Here is a 16,774-nt window from a genome sequence, read left to right as displayed (position 1 = left end):
GTCCCTGTGAGACCCCAGATTCAGCACTGTGCCCTCACCACCAACCCCACATCCTTATCCAAAGTCCACCTGCCTCAGGCCTTAGATGTTCATTCTTTCACGTTTCTACCTCCTCTTCTTCCCATTCTTCTGACTTGTCTGGCCAGAGTCACAAAATCTCAGCATCCCTGAGCCCTGACACCCAGGTTCCCTCTCTTTCTCTTCCCAGATCCAAAGTTAGAGTTTTAATCCTAAATTTAAACTGTCAAATGTCTCCCCAATTGTTTCTGTCAGATGAGACTCACCCAAGTCCTTCTTAGCCAGGGCTCTTTCCTTTCCACAGCCTCTCCTCCACACACTGGAAAGATGAAGCTTCTGATCACACCTCAAGCCAGCAAGACACCCCCAACTTGGGATTCTTGCCCCTCTGATCACCCTAGTCTCTTGGTTTCTCCTCTAACCTGCTTGGAGAACTGCTTCTCTGACCTGATTCCTCCCTGATGCCTTCTACTTCACAGGAGCCAAGAGAAAGAGACCATTTGTCTACAGGGTTGCTGTGTACAGCTGTACAGGCTGCACACTGCACAAGGGCACCCAGCTGAGGTGGGCAAGTGCGAGCTGAAATCCAGCCTTAGGCTCTGTTTGCTAACGTGTTTGCTCTGGTGTGGGGCTGCAAGAGCCCTGAGGAAGAGGTGCCATTTTCAGATGCCCCAAGCCCTGTTTGGGCTGGCTGTGACCATGGCTGTCCATGTTGCTCCTCCCTGCAGAAGAAAGTGGGAACTGCTTTCCTGAAGGAACAAGGCCTGGCAGGGAACCATTAGCCAGGGCTGGAGGCCTTCCCCAGGCTTAGCTCCTCAGGCACAGACAACTGAAGGTCAGCTATAGCTGCTTCTCCTGGACAAATGAGGTGAGGTGCCATCAGCACCCACTCCTGGCAGTCACACTTCACCTGGCCTGCCTGGGACTCCAGGGTCACACCCCTCTTCCACAGGCTTCAGCTTCTCATCATAGGGGGAACAGCAAGAAGACTTTGATGGCGTGGAACGGCCCCCCTGGCCCTGAAATCCTGATGGTTCTAAGCCCTCCTCCCACGTTTGAGGTCGTGAGCCAACAAATCTTACAGAAGATAAAATAATAGAATTTTTTAATAAATTTTTTTCCCAAACAACTTCTGTTGATATTCACCACACAGGGGCCATGGCGGAGAGGAAAGTTCTCTCCAGGCACCCTAAAAAGTGTCCAGGGTAGACTTAGGAGAAAAGTATTTCTCCAGTGTCGGGAGGTTGAGGGGGGGCTAGGATAAGCAGGGGCCGAGGGTTAGCCTGGCCCCGACTGAGGCAACCCTCCAAAGGGCTCCTGGGTGGGGCTCCCTTCCCGGGAGCTTCCAAAGGCTGTGCTGGTGGGAGATGCTCTGCAGACAAAGCCCGTCCCGAGTCCACTGCGGGCACTGGGGGAGGGGCAGCGGCTGCCTGCGGTGCCCACCCAGCCTTGGGATGGCGACGGGTATTAATGGCCAGAGCTAGGGAGAAGAGGGCTGAGCCACCGGACAGGCCCTCCTGGGGCTGCCATAAGCCAGCAGCTTGGGAGGCAGGGAGAGGTGGCCTGGTCCCAGGGGAAGAGAGGAGCTGGGAGGGGAAAGAAGGCAACAAGGCCGCAAGGGCGGGGATGGGCCAGAGCAGCAGCGGGGGATGGGGGATGGGGGATGGGGGGTGGAGGGGAGACACACCCGCCCCTTCAGTCTCAGCACCGCAGTCAAAGGTGGTGGGGCGCCAGGAGCAAGAGGCAAAGCAGAGGGCTGGGGAGCCCGGCCGAGAGCGCGGGGCCGCGGGAGTCCGGCGGCGCCTGGCAGGCAGCGCCGGGGCACGTCTGCTCGCCCCGCTGGTCCTCGCCGCCGTAGCCCCCCCAGTAGTCGTCCTCGGTGGGCGCGTCCCCGCCCTGGCGGCCCCGCGGGTCTTCGGCGGGCAGGTCGCGGTAGAGGGTGGAGGGGTCGGCGGGGGGCGCCCCGGCCTCGGCCACGCCGTACAGGTGGTTGGACGAGCTGTTGCCGCGCGCGCGGCTGCCGGGCCGCGTGGGCGCGGCGGGCGGGCAGGCCTGGAAGTCGGCCTCGCGGAGCGCGCGCAGGTCGCGGCCCTGGCGCTCGGGCGGGGAGGCGCAGGTCACGTCGGAGCTGGACACGCGCGCGCGCTGGAACCAGGCCCAGAGCGGCCGCGCGCGGCAGTCGCACGCCCAGGGGTTGGCGTTGAGCCGCAGGAACTCGAGCGCCGGCAGGTCGGCCAGCGCCTCGCCCGGCAGCGAGGCCAGGCTGTTGTTGAACAGGTAGAGGATGGTGAGGCGGCTGAGGCCGCGGAAGGCCGCGCGGTGCACGCCCTGCAGCCGGTTCCCGTGCAGCAGCAGCCGGTCCAGGCTGCCCAGGCCGCGGAACACGTGCTCCGTGAGCAGCCGCAGGCGGTTCCCGTGGAGGAAGAGGTGGCTCAGGTTGGCCAGGTCCGCGAACAGGTCATCCTGGCGGGGGGCGGGGGAGGGTGGCGAGAAGAAGAGAGTGGTCCTGAGACACGTGTGGATTTCGTCGTGGCAGAACAGAAAGGGTTTGACCTTCTGAGTCCTGGGTTCCAATCCTGCCTCCTCTAACCTATTTAGGGGTTAATGTGAGAGAAGCAATATCATTCTTAAAACTTTGAGGGGCATCAGAAGCCAAAGAGATCCCTGAGCCCTGCCCAGGGCTTCTGATTCAGCAGATCCTGAGCGAGGGAGGGGGAGGCGGAGGTGAGATTCTGCGTGTCTTTACAAGTTACCAGGTGATGCTCATGCTGCTGGTGGGAGGACCACACTTGGAGAATGAGAACCTCTGATTTGGCTAAGCATGCAGACTGGGAGCCAGCCTTCCAGACTTCAAATCCTGGCCCTGTCATTAGCTGACACTTGAGCTAATCTCTCAGTATCCCTGTGATTCAGTTTCCTCCTCTGTAAGATGTGGAGATGAAATGAAGCAACATGTATTAATACACGTGGTGGGCATTTTCTGCGTTAGCAATGATTGTGAACTTGGCCAAGCCAGCTCTCTGTTTCCTCAGCCATAAAGTGAGGGTGAGTGTCCCTCCTCCTGGGTTTGTTCTGAGGTTTCAAGAAGACAGTCCACATACAGATCAGATGGGGGAGGTGCTGGGCAGAGTGCCTGGCACACTGGGATTTGGCCCAGTGATGAAGCCTACAGGCCCAGGAGTCAGCAGAACCCCCGTTCAAATCCAGCTTGCCCTCTTCCCAGCTGCTTGACTTTGGGCAAGTTATTTAGTCTCACTGAGCCTCAGTTTCCTCAGTAGGTATAATGCAGAGAACAACCCTCTCAGCAGGCTAAGGGAGGGTTAGATCATGTGAGGATACAGTACCGGGTGGGCATGCAGATCACTATCAATAAAGGGTGGTTATTATGACAATAGGGATTCAGTTAGAATTAGGTCCCATCCCTTTTCCTCTAACACAGGAGCTACCTGGGGCCCCAAAGTTCTGTTGCTGGGCTGGGATATTAAGGGGACCAATTGTCAGGTCCACCCTCCCCAGGCCATAGCGGAGGGGAAGGAAGCCTGCTGCCCTGATGTCCTGCATCATTGTCCCCTTAGAGTGGCCGTCCCACACATAAGGCTGGGAGTCTCTGAATTAGACCATATTAGTGCTGGAAGGACCTTGAACTGTGGTTCAGGGGGTGGAGGAGTGGGCATGCTCCACGGAGGGGAAAAAGCAGGGGGCTGGATTCTGCATTTTACCCAGCTCACCAAGGTATTGGTGATGGGCAACCATATTTGGGTCCACCAGCCCAGCCTACTTTTTTTTTTTTTTTCACAGAGAGCACTGAGCCCCAGGACTGAGGTCCTCCCCTCCTGTGTAGGACATCACGTGGTCAGCAGGCCCAGGAGGCCTGGTTCTGGGGGCCCAGAGCATCCTCTCTGTTCAAGCCAGCTCATCCTGGGGTCCTGTTTCCTGTCTGTGGCTCTCCCACCCTTCCCTGCCTGGGGAGAGGATCCCCCTCCCCACCCAGGAACTTGGTCTCAGGCTCTCAGGTGGGGGGGAGGGCGCTGACTCCCAGCCCACACCCACAGCCTCCACCTTCCTGTGCTCCTGCATTTTCTCGCCCCCTCCCATCTGGCTTCCGCCCTCTCCGCTACAGGAACTGAGCCTGCCAAGAGCCCTCCTCTTGGCCACATTGAGATCCATCCCCCTCAACCTTCTCGGCTGCCTCTGACACCAGCGTTCTCCGCCCCCTGCTGCCATCGCCCCACGCCCAGCTCAGGTCTCCAGCAGGCTCCGAATCTCTGTGGCCTCAGCCTGGCCCAACCCGGCCTGGTCCCCTTGTCCTTTTCTGGCCCACCCAGTGGCAGGCTCTGAATTCCTTCCACTCAAACACCTATTTAAGGTTCTCTTCTTTATGGAGTGTCAGCAAGAGTAGGATGCACCCAGAGATACCTGGTCAAAGGATGAATATGGGGGAGGCAGAGAGGGAGCAGAGGTAATTGTCACTTTGGGGACTTCAGGAGGTCAGGAAGGAAAAATCAAAAGTTCAGAGACCCTGGGGAATTCAGGCACCTTTGACCCACAGCCTCAATTTTTGGGCTACAGAATTCCTGATTCCAATCACCCTATCTTCCCTTTAGTCCTTCTTCAAGAATCCTGCCCCTCCCCTCTCTGAGCCTCAGCCTGGGGGTCCATTCCCCACCGCTCCCCCCACCCCGCATCCAAGCTGTTGCCAAATCCCTCTGCCACTTCCTCAGGCGGGCTGTAACTCTCAAATCTGGTCCTTCCTCTCTCCACCGTTAAAACTGTTCTCTGTGCATTAATAAGCTCTTGACTTTCACAGCCCTCGCCCTCCCCCACCACCCTCCCTATCACCCCCTCCCTCTGGGCTGAGAGCCTCTGCTAAAGTCATCCTCTTCCATTTCGAAAACCACATTTCCCTCACCTCCCCCAGCCGGCCAGTTCACAGCTCTCTGCATCCGTTTGGAATCTCAAGGCAGCATCCCTGCCCCCTTCCCCGGACAGCACCCTGTTCTTAACCTTGCCTCCCTCCAAGCTCCCAGCTCATTTCTGGCACTATTCAAGTCGGCTGCTGGACTGTGTGACCTTGGGCAGCTCCAGGCACCTCTCTGAGCCTCAGTTTTTTTCATCTGTGAAACAAGGGACTTGAGATCATTGATCATTAAGATCCATCCTCATCTGATATTTATGAGCAAGTGAGCCCTGGAATGTACCTCATTCATTGAACAAAGCTGTACTGAGTATCTACGCTGTGCCAGGCACCGCCGCTCACAGTGCTCACCAATCTACGCTGGGTATCATCGCAATCATTTGCGTCAGCAGCTGACTAACCGAGTGCTCACTGTGTGCCAAGCTCTGTGCTACACAGATCCCGTGTAGTAACCTAACCGTCACAGCCCTATGAAGCAGCTAATGTTATTCTCCCCCTTTCAAAGGTTAGGAGAGGGAGGCTCAGAGAAGGCGAGTGACTGGCCTAGGGTTGAACAGCTAATATGTAGTGGAATGCAGATGTGAACTCTGGAGACAGGACTCTGAACAGCTGCTCTCTGGAGTCAGAGGGACCTGGGCCAGTTCGAAGCTGTGCCCCTTATGAATCGAGTGACTTTGGATTGGTCACTTAACTCCTGTAAGCCTCAGTGTCCTCAGCTGCTGAATGGGGGAAGTGATGCTTCCTCTGGACTAGACAAGCTGAGCCCTTTTCAAGTAGCATCTCCTTTAATTCTCTCAACAAACCCCTGAGTTATAAGCCTTTTCCTCCATTTCATGGATGGGCCCGTTGAGTCTCAGAGTGGTTGAGTAACTTGCCCAAAGCCACAGAGCAAATTGGATCTGCTTGAATGTAAAGACTGCTCTTTTACACCATGCAGGCTGCTCTAGTGATTAAAAGAGGGATGACTGTCTCTATCATCTGGTTCCACTCCAGTCGGAAATATGCTCCAGGAGAGCAAGGACACTGTTTTTTGTTCCCTCCTGAATCCCTGACACCCAGCACAGTGCCTGGCTTACAGCAGACGGTCCCTGAGACCCTCCATCCCACCCCCTTTCCATTTCCACCTTCCTCATCCTGAAAAGCTGTGGTCTTCTTGCCTCCTCCAGAGCTCCCGTCTCAGGGCAGGCCTGGCTCCATACTGGGTCACACCTGCATTTTGTGGCTCTCACCCCAGCCCGCATGCTTCCCCACCTGCCTGTGGCATCTCCCAGCCTAGTTTTTCCAGGCATTTCACAGGCAGATGCTGTGTCTTTCTTTCTCTTCTCTAAAGGGCCAGGTGTAAAGATGCTTCCTTCCCATGATGCCCTGGACCATTCATGCCAGGGCTGTGCAGAACAGACACTTCCCATTTCAGGAGACCCCTTGGCATCCACTCAAGGTCCCCCTTGCCCAGGTTTTTCCTGTCCCCAGACCCTGGTTGCCACTGTGGACTGAGTTGATGGGGGATCAGGTCGTGGTGACATAATTTATTCAGCACTGAACGATGTGCTTTACGTATACTAACTCATTTACTCTTTACAGCCATTCTTTATGGAAGGTATTATTTTTATTATTCCCACTTTAAAGATGAGAAAACTGAGGTTCAGAGGGGGGAAGCAACTTGCCTGAAGTTAAATAAGTCAGAAAACAGCAGAGCAGGAATTCAAACTCAGGTGCGTGGACCCCAGCTTCCCCATTCTGAACAACGAATATATGCTGATAAGGAGGAAAGGGTCTCAGTAGTAGTGGCCGTCAGACTACTAGTAATAACAATAATAAGAATTACGACAGCATGCATGTATTGATGTGGCCCTGTGCTAAATTTTAACCCTTACAAAACTTCTTAGATAAGTACTGTTGTTAAGAACATCATGATTGCCATTTTACAGATGAGGAAATGGAGGTGGAGAGAGGTTAAGTAATTTGTCCAAAGTCATACGGGAGCTGGGATTTGAACTTAGGTCTGGCAGACTCCAAAGTGTGTGCTTTCAAAAATGAGCCCGCTCTGCTGGACTTCGGAGTACCATCCTCCCTGCACCCGGACAGACCCCAGGGGAGAGTTCTCGGTGAGGAAAAGGGCCTGAAATGTCATCACGCCATGGAAGTTCAAGTACCACCAGGTCTTCCTAGCTGTGTGGCCTCATCCTCTGTCCCTGCCGCCAGCCTGCTGTGAGGTTGGGCATGAGAACGCATCAGTCTCCAGTCACACCAATGGTGGCTTTAGAGACTTTGGGACAAAGTCTTTGGGACCCTTGCTCTCAACTTCCTCATCTGTAAGGAGGTGTAAACAGTCTCCCGACAGGGCTGTAGAAATGAGATGAGGTGGCTGAGCTCACTTGGAAACCATGAAGTGCAAAGTTAAGAAGTGAAAAAAAAAGGGGGGGGGTGTTCTGGGACCCACCCATGGTCTCAGTATAATCCTTGAAGTTGACCATCCAAATCTTCAGGATGGGGTCCAAGATGGACCATTTCACCGAGACCAATATTAAATGAGGCTTGTTTCCCTTTTTATTTTCTAATAAAAAAGTACTGAGGATTGAACCCAGGACTTCATACATGCTAAGCATGTGCTCTATCACTGACCTATATCCCTCTCCTCTTGTCTTTTTTTTTTTTTCAATTTGTGTGTGTGTGTGTGTGTGTGGGGAGGTAATTAGGTTTATTTATTTATTTTAATGGAGGTGCTGGAGATTGAACCCAGGACCTCACGCATGCTAGGCATGCGCTCTACCACTGAGCTCTACCCTCCCCCCTTCTCTTTTTAAAATAGCACTTTAACAAGCATCTGTATGGTGCTTACCATATGCCAAGCACTATTCCAAGTACTTTACAAATTATTCATGCACTTAACGCTCCCTAGGAGCTGGATGCTATGGCTACCCCCATTTTACAGAAGGAAAGACTGAGGCCCATAGAGGTGAAAAAATGTCACACACTTGTGAACGTCAGAGCTGATACCTGGAAAGTCCTAAGCACCGGGCCTGACACATAGTGTGCCTGCTAAGTGCTAGTGGGCTATTATCATTATTTATATAATAATAATAGCACACAACATATTTCCCCAGCATACTGTATACTTTACTCCTGGTCTGTCTCCACCACTAGAATGCTCTCTGTGAAGGCATGAGTTTCTGTTTCGTTCACTGCTCTTTTCTCAGCACCTCACACATCCTGGGGGCTCAATAAATGTTAAATTATTATTACTATAGCTATTCTCATTATCAGCCTCAAATCTGCACGTGGGCGACCAGTTCGGCCCCAGCCCCGGGGTGGGGAGGAGGAAGTGCCTTCCAGGTTGATGTGGGGAGAGGGGAGAGTTTGGATATCCAGAGAGAACTTTCTCCCAGAGTGGTTTGGAGGGTGTGTTATTGCTTCCTGAGGAAATAGAGTGGGAGGACCTGACTGTCAAACAGTCAGCATAACAACAACAATAAACAATATTGAGATCAATAATAATAACAATAGATAGCAATTACTGTTTTTCCTTCCGTTTTCAGGGCATCCACTTTCCAGCTACTTAACAGCTCTTTACCCATTTTGCTTTCTCCCATTGCACTGAGACAACAGGTTTGGGGGACAGCGTCTCAGAAGGGCAGGGTTCCCCCTGGTCCCACTACCCAGCGAGATGGAGAGAGGTGGAACCTTCTATGGGGTACCAGTTGCAGTGGCTCTGCCCTCTCGCTCCACCTCCCGATGATGTGGGAGGGCATGGGGGTGGGTGAGAAGAGCAGCCATGAAGGTCTTGGGGCTGGGGTGCCTGGGGACAGGCAGTCCCCCGAAGGCAAACACGGGGCGGGGGAAGGAGAGATCACAGAAAGAGAGACACACACACACCCAGACAGACACGGGGGTGTGTGTGGAGTGGGCGTGTGAAGGGAGATAGACAGAAGAGGCAGGAGACAGATGGGGGAGGCAAGTTCGGGAGCGAGACAGAGAGGGACAGAAAGGGAGAGACAGACAGACAGGCAGAGGGAGTCAGATGGGGGCTTGGGTGAAAGATAGCCAGAAGAGCCAAAATAAAGAAAAGCCCCTGGAGAAAGCGGGAGGGACAGAAAGATGGAAAAGGGACAGAGAAATAGAGGGGCTGAGACCCTGAGGCCAGAAGGGTGTCCCCTGCGCACAGGGATGGAGGAGCCGGGAGAGGTGTGTGTGTGTGTGTGTGTGTGTGTGTGTGAGTGTGTGTGTGTGTGTGTGTGTGTGTGAGTGTGTGTGAGTGTGTGTGTGTGTGTGTGTGTGTGTGTGTGTGTGTGTGTGTGTGTGTGTGTGTGTGTGTCTCGGAGTGGGGCAGGCTCACCTGTAGGTGGAGCAGGCTGTTCTCCTGGAGGTAGAGGTACTGCAGGCTGACCAGGCCAGCGGAAGATGTTGCCGGGCAGGCTGCTGAGCTGACAGCGGTACAGGTGCAGCGACTGCAGCCGCTCCAGGCCCTGGAAGGTGTCGGGCTCCAGAGAGCGCAGGTGCCGGTTGTCGCCGAGGTCCAGCTCCTCCAGGGCCTGCAGGTGGCGGAAGGTGCCCGGGTAGATGGTGGAGAGGTTGTTGGAGAAGAGCCACAGGGTGAGCAGGCTGGGCCCGAAGGTGCCTGGCCGCAGCGTGCGGATGAGGTTGTTCTGCAGGAAGAGGCGCTGCGTGCTGGGCGGCAGGGACAGCGGCACCGACGAGAAGTTATTGGCCTGGCAGCTCACGGTGGGCGGGGACGAGTAGCAGGTACAGAGCATGGGGCAGCTGGGGGCTGCTGGGGGCAGGGCCAGGAGCATCAGCAGGAGGCAGGCCGAGGCGGGACCTGCGGGGAGAGGGAGGGGGGCCTCTCTGGGTGGATGGCTGGGGTGGGAGTGCCAGCTGGGGGGGGGGGGAGCCCACCCACCCCTAGTGGGACCCTGGCTGGGAGCCTTGTGTTCCTAGTGGGGTGGGGGATTCTGGGTACAACCTCAGAGTTGCTAGAGGCCTCCGCTTTTTGAGGCTCCCAGTATATTAAAAAGTAAAGAAATGCCAAGAGGACATTGTAGAAAGCACTGCGATAGGTTGAAAGTTGTTTGATGAGTGATCAGAGTGACTGTCCACTTTCATTCCTGTTTTCACTATGGTAGATCTGACCGTGTTAACAGTCAGGGCTTCTCAACCTTGGTCTTGAGAGGTGGGCAGGGCAGTTCTTTGTTATGGGGCACTCCTATATGATGTCCTACGTAGGGTGTTTAGCAGCATCCCTGTCCTCAACCCACCACATGCATAGCACCTCTCCCCCTCTCCCCTGGGCCCCGTTATGATAACCAGAATGTCCCTAGACATGGGCAGATATCACCTGGGGAGCAATATCAACCCCATTTGAGAATGGATGGACCTAAATTGAGACCCTCTGTGAATCTAAAGACCGTGTGAAATGGCCCTCAGGCTTCCCTTGAGGTCCTGTCTTGCTGACCCACTGCTGACCGCAGCCTTCCTCCTTCACCTATCCACCCTGGAAGGGCTCTTGGGGACCAGGGGGCAGTGGGTCTTCAACAGGGGCCACCAGCCACCTACAACAGAATCAGCCAGGGATCCTGGAAAGCAGGCAGTGTCCTCCGCCCTGCCTGTGCTCAATCAGCATCCTGGGGGTAGCCCGGGAACCTGCATTTTACACCCCAAGTGCTTCTCATTCAAAGTCACTTAAACAGTTTTTTTCAAAGTAACTTTTGAAAGTTGGCTGTGATCCAACCTTCTTGTGCTACAGATGGAGGGGCAGGCCCAGGGAGGCCCAAGGGTCTGGGGCTGAAGAGTTGTGCCTAGGCCCCAGTATCCCTGGGCTACAGCAGGAGGTGCAGGGCCCCTCATCCACCCCTGTCCCCTGGCCTTCTGCCCCTCTCCTGCAGCTGATGAAAGTTCTGGGCTGAAACTGGCTTGACCTCTGCCCTTCATTATGAGTTTCAGAAATCTTGGGATTTCCTTCTGGCAGGTTTGTCTGGGAGAAGGAGAGCCTACACCCCAAAAGCCAGGTGGTTATCCCCTGGGTACAGATCCAGTGAGCACCTTCTGCTCCAAGCAGTGGCCTAGGCCTGCCAAGGCAGAGGAAGACGCCATCCTTGGACCTAAGGACCTGAGATCCTGGGCTCCCGGGTTCCGAGACACGGAGGGAGAGCCTGAGGGGTCCATGACTTCCGTATGCCTCGTGTCAGAGGCTGCTGTGGGTGAATGTGTGTGTGAGCTGGGCGCTCTCTCCACGAAGTGCTGCTGAGCCCGGGGTGTGCACCTGGCGCCCACAGGCCCCGCGTGTGGCGTGGACATCACGGCTGCTCCTGCACCTCCTCCCGTGGGGGGATGTGAAGGCGCCAGGTGGGGGACCCGTCCCACGGCGAGTGTCCCCGGCCCCTCCCCGCGCCGGGCGTGCAAGGGTGTGTCCGCCGCCCTCCGCGCGTGTGTGAATACCGGGCCCCGTGCGTGTGTAGGCTGGGTGTGATGTAATACTCAGTGACACAGCGGCTGCTGTTCATTCGTTCACACCACCTCCGCGTTTCTCGGCCCTTCTCACCCCTCCCCCGTGCGGCGTTTCACGATTACTTTCTCCTCTTGAGTTTTTCAGAGCCACGTGGGGTGGAGGAGCACGTCTCTCACCCCTCAACCCAACCAGGCAGGGTGGGGTATGGGGACCCAGTAGGGAGAGCCCTGGGTGGGTTTCAAGAGGGCTGAGGTTCTGGGCTTAGAACACAAAATCTCAGAGCTGGAAAAATCCTCCGTGTTCATCCTATTTGAACTCTGGTTCTACTGAGGTGACAGCTGAGGCTCAGAGAGGGCAAGCAACTTGCCCAAGGTCACACAGCAAAGTGGTTGGCAGGGCAAGGGCCAGAAAGGAGTCTCCTGATGATAGGCTAGGGCACTTCCCTTCCTGGTGGAGTCACCCTCTAAGCTCGCTTCCCCCAAGGACTTGACACCAGAGAAAGCCAAATCTCTCTGTGATCCCTTAATCCCATCCCTTAGCCAGAAGCTCACAGAGAGTGCATTCAGGAGGCCGCCAGCCCTCAGGAGGATTACGGAGCTTTTTCCACAGCCTCTGGAGCCGACTGTTCCCCCAGGAGAGACAGAGGGAAGGACATGCGAGCCCAGAGTGCTCCAGAGTCAGGAGCCAGTCCCCTGGCACCAGGGTCTCTTCCAGCTTGGAGGCTCAGCAGGGACTGGCAGGGGCCCCACTCATCCCTCTTACCCATGACTCCCGGGTCCCCTGCCCACCCACATTAGAGGGCTTCCTTCCCCACATCCCCTCCTCTTGCCCACTATATCTCCCCCCATCACGGCCCACCTTCCCACGGCTGAGATGGTGTTCCCTGTGGGCTCTCTGAGGAGGGGCCCTGGGCCGGGGGCCCCTCCGTGACAGCTGCTGCGTAACAGTGACTCTGTTGCCATTTCTGGCCCTCGCTGCCACTGTGCAAAGCAGCTGTAACCCAAGGAGCCTCATCCATAATTCAGGCTGCGGCTCTCACTGGAAGCGAGGAGGAGGGGAAGGTGGGGGGCTCTGGCTGCCTCTGCCCCTGGGCCTGGTTGGAGAGCTCCTGGGCAGAGGCGGCAGACCTGGTGAATGGTGCCTTCCTCTCCCTCCTCCACCTTCAGCCCCTGCCTGGCATGTGCCCTTTTCCTTCTCGCCACTGTCCCTTCCCCACCCTCTGCTTCTCACGGCTTTAACCCGTCACTCCTTCCCTCCCGGCCCGTGTCTTCTCTCTCTCCCCAAGGACCACAGTTTCACTCCCGGCCCCCATTTTGTGACTCCCTGGCAAAGACTGGGGCAAGATGCACAGTGTCAGAGCAGGAGATGCAGCCATCTCATCAGGCAACAGGAGCAAACCCCTTATTTCACAGGGAGTACCCTCAAGGGCTGGGGAGGGGAAGGGTCCAGTTCTGAGTGAGCAGCCCAGGCTTCCTGACCTGAATCTCTGACAGCCTGCCTCCAATATCTTTCTCAAAGGCTTCGTGTCATCACTCCACTACTATCTGGGCCCAGGAAAGCCCATTCTAACACCACCCTCCACGCCTCTGCTCATCCCATCCTATCTCTTTCCTTTTCTTTTTTTCTCAAGTCAGCAAGTGATGGCTAGAGTTGCAGGCGAGCATGGAGCAGGGATGGGCAGAAACCATCCATTAGTGAGCACCTACTGCGTGCCAGCCACTGTATTTGTAGGTCTTTGTGTGTAGAATACAATATAACGTAATCCCCAGGAGATCAACATTATGGCCCCCAATTTGCAGGCGAGGGGAGGGAGGCTCACACACACATGAAATGAGTTGTTTCAAGTCATGCACCTAGAACAAGGTGGAACCCAGACTGGATAAGTCCATGTCTCTGACCTTTCTTTGGGAGATCCTCATGTCATCCACAGAAACCACCTGAGTGAGAGTTGCTGCACTCCAGGTAACAGGGGCGGGGGGACAGGAGCTGCACCCAGGGGCACAGGGCTGGGCCAGCAATGACACTGGGTCTGTTTGGCTGTTCAGGGTCAAGGCAAGGAAGGGACCCAGGCTCTCTGCAACTTTCCCCTCCTGGGCTCTAGGCTGTGGTTATTCTAGAGGACAGCAGGGAGCCAGGAAGCAATGACCAGTGTCCAAAAGATGTGGCCAGAACTGACCGGGGGAAGGAACAGAGAGAGAAAGGCCAGAACCCGATATTGATCCTGGAAGGCTGAGGTGCCCAGAGCCAAAAAGTATCCATTCACCGAGGGACCGTTGTCAAGGACTCCGGGCTATCAGCCTGGAGCACCAACGCTCACAAACAAAGTTCTCAGCCCAGGAGGTCCCCCTTTAGTCCAGAGACCCGGTGAAAGAAGAAAATTGAGGAGGAAGCAGACGGACACAGGCTGGAGGGCAAGAGCCAGGGTGCCAACCTACAGGGCAGAGCAGCCCCAGGAAAATGCTCCCTGGAAAGGGAGTCCAGGCCTCTGGCTCTGAAGGAGGGGCACACGGGGTCCCAGACAAGAAGCAACAGCTCCACACTCAAAAGGCTAGGAAGGGCTGGGGCCTCTGGGCAGCTGCTGAGGGGGCAGGGGCTGAGGAGGTGGTGGTGATGCCAGTGACGCAGGGGCCTGGGGAGGCACTGACGCGGGTGACGGAGGTTTAGAGCTGCTGCAAACAGCTTCTCACCCTGCCAGAATGTAACACCCCAAAATAAGCAGTCACCGTGGTGGCAGCGGCAGGATCCGACGACGAGGCCCCGAGATATAAATGGCAGCACAGAGCCAGCCAGAGTGCCTGCCCTTGAAGGCTGCCACCCCACTCGAATGTGAATGTCCGCCCTCACCGTTCACCCTCACAGCTGCCCCCAAGACCCTGAGCTCAGAGTCCAAGGTCTGGCCCCACTGGCCGCTCCCTGAGAGAAAGGATGTGTCAGGCAAGCGCTTTGGAAATGGAGGGCTTCCCACGTGGAAGTGGTTACCAGAAGCCTCTTTGTCTCATCTCTGGGCAGCCCCCCTGATCTCTCTCTCATCCTTTTCTCTCCTTTCTCCCCGCCCTCCCTTTCCAGCCCCTATCCCCATCCTGATTAACCCAGCCCCTCTCCCATCTATGGTTTCCCATCTCAACCTTAGTTCTCATCCTGACCCTCTTTCCCTGTTCCTGACACCCCATCTCTGTCCACCATTCCCATCCTCCTCTGGTTTCTGGGGTTCTGATTTTCCTACTCCCCTTTCCTTCCTGGCCCTCAGGGTCCCAGCCCTCTTTCTCTTTCTCATTACTGCCACCCTCAGGCTCTGGGCCCCTGTCCCTAGTGGCCCTAGTCTGCCCTCCACCCCTCGCCTAATCTGGTCTCCCCTCTCCTTCCCTGTTCCTCCGTCTTAACGAGGGTCCCACTTCCCTCCAAGCTTTTCCCGTCTAACCTCTATTCCTCCTCCTCCTCCCCATCTCCCTCTGCCAGCCACTCTCTCCATCCTTGACTGGGCCCTTCCTATCCCCCTCGGCCTTCCCCACCCCACCACCAATCCCTGGCCCACACCCTTGTCGGTCTGTCACTCAGTCTGGGGAACTAACCCGTTTCTAGTGCCCTCCCTCTGTTCTACCAGGGAGGGACGTTTGGATTTCTCTCTGCGCCCCCAGTCCTCCCAGACGGTTCCCTACCCACATTCTCCGTCCTCCCAGGTGACTGGAAAGTGCTGAGGCACCGGGCACTGAGAAGCTGCTGAGTCGGCGCTTCCCCAGCCGGTCCGAGTCCTCGGCGTCCCCCGGAGCAGGTGGAGCCGGGACAGCGGAACCTGAGCCTCCCTCCCCCTCCCAGCCGGGTCCGCCCGCCCCTTGCATCCCTCCTCGGTCACGAGCTCCCGGCACAGCCCGGCAGGCTCCGAGTCGGGTGCGCTGCTCCAGCCGGCGGCACTGGGGGCGGGGGCGGGGCCCGGGGCTAAGCGTTTTTCCCTCCCCGGGTGCCCCCATACCCACCGCCGCCCCACCCTCGCGCCCTCAGGGGAGGGGGCGCCCTGCTCCCCTCCGCAGGATGCCCTCCCGCAGGCTGGGATCCCTACCTTGCAGCAGGCTCCTGAGCCCGGGCAGCATCTTGTCTCGACGCTCGGGGGAGAGGGCGGCGGGGGGAGGGCGCTCCCACTCGCTCCCTGAGCCCGCCAGACGGACGGCGGGGACTCCGCGGGGCTCCGGGAGGGCCCGGGAGTCCCCGGGCTGTGTGGCCCGGCCGCGGCGCTCTACCCTGCGCCCCCCGGACTGCAGACCTCGAGAGGAGCCATCGGCCCCGACGGGACGGGGCGGGGCGTGACGGGACAGGGAGGGCTGTAGCTGACCGTCGACGACCGGTGCCCGCGCCCCCCAGCAGCGCAGGCAGCGCGCGGGTCCGTCAGTCCGTCGGTCCGTGCGCCCCGGCTGCTCGCGGAGGGAGAGTGGGGACGGCTCTTCCCAACCACCCCTCCTCCTTCCTGCACTCCCTGGCTCCTCCCTCGCTTTCTAGCTGGACGACTTAACCCTTTCCTGGCCACTAGGAGGCGGGAGCGGTTCTCTAGCCCCGTCCATCACAGACCCCTCCCTTTCCTGGGAAACCCGGAGGACTGTGTTCGATCGCCTTCGTGGCGCCACGCTTCTAGAGAAATCCCTTCCTGTGGGGGTGCGATAGTGTAAGGGAACCCCGTGGACTCCTCCAGTTTTTCCCCTCCCAACTTTCCTGGAGGAGCTGGGCTCCCGAGTCACCTCTCCCTCCTTGCCGGGTGCCAGGCACCCGATGTCCAGGCCTCCAGCGTTTCTCTCCTCTGGGAGAGCTCCAAGATTCCACTTTCCCTTCCGTTCCCGGACCCCGAGCCCTGAGTGTGTGCCACTATAAGAATAGTCTATGCAAGAGTCTGTGGGTGCAAGACCAGCGCACATACGCGTGCATGCGCGCGCAAGGACGCTTGTGCAGGTGTGACTGAGTGCTTGCACGCTTTTATACGGGCCAGGGGAAGCAGGGTTACGTGAGTGTGCGAACCGATGAGCCGCTGAATGCCCAGCAGCATGTGTGTCTGCCCTGGTGGGAAACGCGCGCCCGCGTGAGAGTTTGGCGCAAGCGAGCTTGGGGATGGGTGGCCAGAGTATGTACACCCTGGTGTGTGTAAGTCCCTTAACGCATTTACAAGCGAGTGCAAGTTTGGGTGCGCTTGTGTCTCATCACCCTCGAGGGGGATAGAAGATTTAAAGGTGAGAGGAGAGCTTTGGCTTCACGGGAGCTTCTTCTACTTCCTTTTCAAGAGGGGTGCATTCTGATTTCTTCGGGGCCCCTTGCGCCCCTCATGCCTCTCGTGGCCTCGTTCGGGGCGATACCAGCAGACCCGCGACCTAAGCGTCCCCTTACAAAGGAGGCGATGCAGATCACCCTGGCCTTGACCTGGT

General features: G+C 56.9%; 1 protein-coding gene across 1 annotated transcript; it reads right to left on the bottom strand.

Annotated features, from left to right (window-relative positions):
* Positions 1-1,106: 1,106 nt before the first annotated feature.
* RTN4RL2 (reticulon 4 receptor like 2) lies at positions 1,107-15,816 on the bottom strand. The gene is given in 4 exon segments (XM_032488701.1): positions 1,107-2,481; positions 9,267-9,323; positions 9,325-9,749; positions 15,430-15,816. Coding segments are annotated over 4 exon segments (1,263 nt in total). The 5' UTR covers positions 15,461-15,816; the 3' UTR covers positions 1,107-1,731.
* Between the last annotated feature and the right edge of the window lie 958 nt (positions 15,817-16,774).

Source organism: Camelus ferus, chromosome 10 (genome assembly GCF_009834535.1).
Source record: "Camelus ferus isolate YT-003-E chromosome 10, BCGSAC_Cfer_1.0, whole genome shotgun sequence".
In the NCBI taxonomy this organism is placed as follows: domain Eukaryota; kingdom Metazoa; phylum Chordata; class Mammalia; order Artiodactyla; family Camelidae; genus Camelus; species Camelus ferus.
This window is presented reverse-complemented; position numbering and strand designations above follow the sequence as displayed.